General features: G+C 48.5%; 1 protein-coding gene across 1 annotated transcript; it reads left to right on the top strand.

Moving 5' to 3' along the window:
* Positions 1-422: 422 nt before the first annotated feature.
* sox1a (SRY-box transcription factor 1a) lies at positions 423-1,454 on the top strand. The gene has a single exon (XM_028393513.1). It carries the CDS (start codon positions 423-425, stop codon positions 1,452-1,454), a length of 1,032 nt encoding a protein of 343 aa, XP_028249314.1.
* Positions 1,455-6,641: the final 5,187 nt, after the last annotated feature.

Raw genomic sequence — 6,641 nt, forward strand, 5'->3', positions numbered from 1 at the left:
CCTCCTCCCCCTCCTCCTCCTCCGGTGTGTTCTTCTTCTTTGGTCCTCGAGTCACCTGACCAAACGCCATGCAAATCACTCTGCTGCTAGAGCCTCATTGGCCGCTTGTGGCTCATTTAACCGCTGTCAGTGCGCATCATATGGCCGCCGCTTTAACCAACTTCTCAACTCCGACAGGGAAAGTGGCTCAAATGCGCATTCTGTCACAGTGGATGTGAAGCAGCCCGGGCGAAGACAGGCTCACACACTGCTTGGAGAACATTTGATGCCTTTTCGGATTAATTTTCGCCTCGTGTTTGTTGTGTTCGGGGTTAGAATATTCATTCTGTAACCCAGCCGTCCTGAGCGCACCCGCACTTGCGCCTGACCTGTTCTTGAAATAGACTTTTTCTCTGTTGGTGGTGAAGTTTAAAGCCAGGTGAATGTATAGCATGATGATGGAGACTGACCTGCATTCCCCCGGCCCCCAAACGAACACATCCACGGGGCAAACGGGGCCGAATAGCGGGTCCAAAGCGAACCAGGAGCGAGTGAAAAGACCGATGAACGCGTTCATGGTGTGGTCCCGAGGGCAGCGGAGAAAGATGGCACAGGAGAACCCCAAAATGCACAACTCTGAGATCAGCAAGCGGCTGGGCGCCGAGTGGAAACTGATGTCCGAGGCTGAGAAGCGTCCTTTCATCGACGAGGCGAAACGGTTGCGAGCCATGCACATGAAGGAGCATCCGGATTACAAGTACCGGCCCAGGCGGAAGACCAAGACGCTGCTGAAAAAGGACAAATATTCCCTCGCGGGTGGACTGCTTTCTGGGCCCAGTGGTGGCGGTGGAGTTGGCTTAGGGGTCGGCATGAGTTCATCCGGGGTCGGGCAAAGGTTAGAGAGCCCCGGAGGTCACGGAGGCTCCAGCTCCGGCTACGCGCACATGAACGGCTGGGCCAACGGTGCGTACTCGGGGCAGGTCGCTGCAGCCGCGGCAGCCGCAGCGATGATGCAGGAGGCTCAGCTCGCCTACAGCCAGCACCCGGGCAGCGGGGCGCACCACCACCACCACTCACACCACCACCACTCACACAACCCCCAGCCCATGCACCGCTACGACATGACCGCCCTGCAGTACAGCCCCATCTCGAACTCTCAGAGCTACATGAACGCTTCTCCATCCGGCTACGGCGGGATCACCTACACACAGCACCAGGGCTCCGGCGTCTCCTCCTCAGCTGCCATGGGGACGTTAGGGTCGCTGGTGAAGTCGGAGCCGAGCGTAAGCCCTCCCGTCAGCAGCACACACTCACGGGGTCCTTGCCCCGGAGACTTGAGAGAGATGATAAGCATGTATTTACCGACCGGAGAGCCGGGGGACCCGTCAATGCAAAGTAGACTCCATGCCTTGCCGCAGCATTACCAGAGCGCCACGGCTGGAGTGAACGGGACGGTCCCTCTAACACACATTTAGAACTCACAGAATAATTCAGAACGAACACATAACCAAATATTTACCTCTTTTCTAAATAACCCCGGCCCCGAGAACTACCTGCATTTTGTACAGAATGTTTATGATATTGTAAATAGCATATTCATCCCGGCTCTTTGGAATAGCCTCCAGTGGAATTATATGAGGAATATGATGCTGAGATATTGCTTATTGTGCTCTCATCTTTTTGTCCATTACTTCAGTCTTAGTTGAGGGTTCTGCCAGGTTCACGTTGGGGAGGGGGGGGGTATATTTGCTTCAATTGTCTCATAATTATTTTATTTTTTTGGGTGGGGGGGGGGGTTCTTCTTGTAAGTTATTTGAAAATGAGATGACGTGTCATAATCATGAAGAAAGTGCTTTAAAAGAAATGGGAGCATCACGTTCTTTAAACATTTGTGTTGATTTGCAGAAGCCTGTTAATTCTTGGACATCATCTCTTTTTATTGTAACACTCTAATTATTGTAAAATTGTGGATAATTTTAATATTTCAAAGGATGACGGGCAACTGCTGTTGTAATTTAAGTGCTTTTCTGCAGTGAAAAGCCTGAAATGAAGAATCATTGAATAAATTTCACAAGATGTTGCTTTGATTCTTAAGAGAGCCGTCTTACATTGATTTTTTTACAGTGTTTTCTGCAGAGTTGGTTTTTATTTAGGGGACAAAAAATATCATGAGGACAGTCTTAACATTTTTTGGACACAGATCCCAGCAGCTTTAAAATCAGCCGATTGTTTGTGCGTAATTGTGCGTAAAAGCTCCAGTGTGCAGGGCTGGAGGGGGCCGGTCTGCAGAGGGCTGCTGTTTAATGTGAGGAATCATTTTCATAAATGATCCAAAAAAAATATCTAGATATTTTTCTTTATTGAATCGGCATGCAGCCTAAATCCTAATAATTGTGATATTTGCTGATGAGGCCCACACTCTCCTCTGTAAAAACAATCCTTTGTTTTGGAACATTTTCTTAAACCGCGCGCAGGCCTCACAGCAGAACCACCTGTTACCGGGCGCAGAGCTCTCAGGCTGCTAAACATCACATTTAAAATGAATTCTGATGAGTTGATGTGATCTGTAGCGATATATTGATCAGGAGCTGCGCTTTTATTATTTATTATTTTCCTCATAAAACGCATTGTTTTACATTTTTCACCACGTCACGCCACATTTTCCTTTGATTTTTAAACAAATGTAAAAATATGTTTTTGGAATTAAATTATCATTAAATTAGATTGAACTCAGTTAAACGGAGACATTTGATGGATTTCAGTGTGAGGATAGAAAAAATATTTTAAAAAATATTAAAGAACGTTATTATATTATATAGATTAGAGATTAAATTATAATGTTGGGGCACATCATTCGAACACTCAGAGTGTATCCAGTGTAGCCTCGGCCTGTTTATACCTCACTGTGTGACATTTTTATAATTTGATAAGAACATGTGTGAGGTGTTATATGATATATTGTAATTTGTTTAATGATGGCGCAGTGAATTATAAACAGATAAATATCAGCTGATCAGTCGCTTGGTACCTGAGCTGCGGGCTGACCCTCAGAGAGGCGAGCACTCCGCCGCAGGCACAGGCCGAGAAATTACCAATAATATCAAGTTCAATATAGAGAAGCTGTGGGAGCGAGCACGCGCTGAGACCTGCAGGCCCGTGGCTGCGCGGCCACGTCACGGACCTCACCTGTGGAGTGATGATGTTTGCTTTCAGATTATTGGTCCCTTCAGGAAAACACCTGCAGCGCGGATCAGGCAGACTCGCGTCATTTTGAAATTATTAATCCTCTTAAAATGATGAAGATGGAGATGACTTCATTTTGTGACAGGTCACAGCTGCTGTGACGTGAACCCACCGCCTGTAGGCCCCGAGTGAAGACACAGAAGATCCATACACATGCAAATGAGGGCGAATTTATGCCTACTTAGGCATTTTAAAAAATCAATTAATCTCAAATACATAGTTAAAGGGCCTATTTCACACTGATGATGGTATGTCAATTAAACCTGTTAGGCCGTACAGTGGAGCGTGGCGCGTCTGGCTGCGCGTTAATCTATTGAAATGAATCAGAGGAACAATTCGAGTTTTAAACCCAGAAACAAAGTGCATCTGTGGAGACATCTGCGCGGCGCGGCCCGCGGCCCGTGTCAGGGGACGGCCTCCCTCCCGTGTTCTGCATCTGTTTCCATCTTATCTGCTGATGTGAAGAGATGCGGATTAACAGTGAAAGCCCGGAGAGGCGGAGCGCGTCACGGCGCATCGCCAGGCTAAAAGAGGAGCGTTCTGGCAAATTTAACCCGAATAAATTACACCTTGAGGTGGAAGAGGGGTAAGTGCAGGGTGCAACATATACAAGGCAGGCTGTGTGTGAGTGAGTGTGTGAGTGTGTGTGTGTGTGTGTGTGCGCGCACACACGTGTGTTTAGCTGACCGGCCAATAAATCTCTCCACCGCGCGCTGCTCTTATCTTGTAGGCACCGATATTTTCCGTGCAGCAGGCCATCAGCTCCGGCGCACACTCGGCTCTTCGTAAAGCCCCGATCCCTTGCACTCCCTGTCCTAAATGGGGATAATTAGCGTCACTTTATCACGCCTCTGCATATTTTCTCCGCGTCTCTCCCCCCTTTTCCTAAAAAAATTACCAGGCAGGCTGCTCTCTTCGCCCGCTCTGTCACAGAAGATTATGGAGACAGATTGCACAGAGCGAATGTGCCGGGCGAGATTAGCGCGGAATAGAGAAAGCAACTGGGCCAATGAATTCCTCGGAAGGGCCTTATCGTGCAATTACACGTTGACATGTTTAACAATCTTGCTGCCTCTTAATCCTGCAGTGCTGCTCTATCTGCCCACAGCTACCGCGCTGGATGCGGCGCGCAGACCTAATGCAGCGAGACGCAGCAGCGCTGTACTGAAAGTTGGAGAAATCATCGCTTTATTTCAAACTTTGTCCACAAAAAAAAACATCTTTTTATTCTCTATTTTTCAGATTTCTCCGTTGCTGGAATAGCGACTGCTCTGGGACTGAAAAGAGGTGAGATATGAAAACACTTCCTCAAATGCTTAATTGTTGAACCATGTGACAGAAATAACAAGTGTGTGAGTGTGTGTCCGCCCGGACGCTGCGAAATAAAGTTAAATGTAGACTTTTCCATCTGACCAGCACACACACACACACACACACACGCTCCCCGCCCCCTGCCTGGCGGTGTATCGGGCCTGTGTGGGAGTGATTGTGCAGCGCCACTGTAGGAATTTGGCAGCGTCCGCGGTTTGGAGAGTCGCCCCACGCTGAGCCCCATTCAGCGGCCAGCGCGCTGTGAGGTTGGGAAGTTCCAGTCAGCCGTACAACTCAATGGCCCCCACAAAGGCGATTACAAGCCCCAGCGCATTCCTGTAGGGACCTGGGAGCGGCGCAGGTGCGAGGGGGACCGGGCTAACCCGTCAGAGAGGAGCGATAAAAAACGGGACAGTGCTGGGACCACACAAAACCAGGCGCTCCGCGGGAACCGGGGGAAGGAGGAGAAAGGGAAGAATAGCAGTCTGTGGAAGATGCAAGTTTGTAGGGGGGGGGGGCAGCATACTGAGAGGCCTCACTGTCCATCACTGAAAGAAAGAGGGAGAGGACTTCCCATCAGGCAGGATGTCCCGCAGCTCAGGAACCCGAGGACCAGAAATCAGCCAGAACATCAGGTCCACTGATCTGTCAGTGAGGAGGAAGCCTCTTTATTTACTGCTCTGACCAAAGTGTGTGTACATGGAAACACAGACACTCAAATACCTGCTGCAGTCAGTTCATACAAAGACGTCTGCCTGTGTCACATTATGTTCCAGCTCTGTGCTGGAGGATCAGACAACATGCTCATCAGTTACTATATGATATAAATCAATAACAGATCTGTGGTTCCATGGTTTCCATATTTTATTCCAGTTTTTACTGACATGTCCGTGATGATGGTCTGACCCTGCTCTGCAGTCGCTGTGTTTGTAGCCTCAGTGTGGTGCCGAAGCTCGGCTCATATCAGAGTCAGACACTCTGCAGGTTTTAGTGTCAGACTGATGGTGTGCCAGGCCATCCTACCTGTGCCTCTGTGTGCACTGAGTGAAGGAAGCCGTACCTGGTTTTTGTGCTGGGACGGTTTTAGAAGCAGGGGCGGTGTTTGAGCAGCTGCAGCAGTGGGCTCAGTTCAGCGTGTTCTGTCGGAGGCTCAGTGCAGACCTGGTGGGTGTTTTATTCAAATGAAGCACAGTGTGTTTTATAAACCGGGGCATTTTAAAGATGGAGTCAACAGAGGAGCTAAATACAGCACGAGCACAGAGAGCTGTGAGCGGGGCGCCTGGCTCAGGACTGGATCATCTGTATGATGAGATCTGAGTGTTCACCTGCATTAAACACCTCCACACATGGCACACGGTGGACTCGCTCAGGGTTCTGCCGGCTCATGCTGAGGCGGTGGACTTGCTCAGGGTTCTCGTGCTGAGGCGGTGGACTTGCTGAGCCTCTGTGCTGGGGCCTTTTCAGCAGACGTGGAGTTTCATGTTTTTCACTCCAGCCTCTTAACTTTGTCTTTATTAGAGCTGCACCTTGTTTTATGGCAGCACAGAGTTCTGTTCATCATTCTGCAACCTGAAGACATCAGAACATGATGGTTGGACCAAATCTGTTCAGATATGAGTGGCGTTCAGGCGTAATGATGAAAGTCACTGCAGTGAAGTCTGAACACAACATAAATAAAAACATCGGCAGCATCAGAAGGTTCAGGTCAGGTGCTGCTTGTTATGATGAAGACTTCAGTAAATGAGACTGTGTGTGTGTGTGTGTGTCTTTTTAAAGATGTAAACCATCAGCTGTGGTCTCTGGTCTATAAACTGCATCATATTACAATAACACTTTTTCTGAAGATGTTTCTGTGACACAAACAGCTGAGAGATTAACGAGGACTCAGATTACAGACGATTTATTTTGAGCTAAGAATCAAGATATATCTCAGTAGAAACCTTCGCCTGTCCCCTCAGTTATAAGCTGAATTTCCCAGATGATTTCTTGTATAGTTTCATGAAGACAAAGTATGACAGACTACAACCAAACCCTGATTATTAAAGCTGGGGGTGGAGGTGATGGTGGAGCAGACATGAAGAACCTCCAGCCTGTGAGGATCGGTTCTC

This window comes from Parambassis ranga, chromosome 21, assembly GCF_900634625.1.
Source record: "Parambassis ranga chromosome 21, fParRan2.1, whole genome shotgun sequence".
Taxonomy (NCBI): Eukaryota; Metazoa; Chordata; class Actinopteri; family Ambassidae; genus Parambassis; species Parambassis ranga.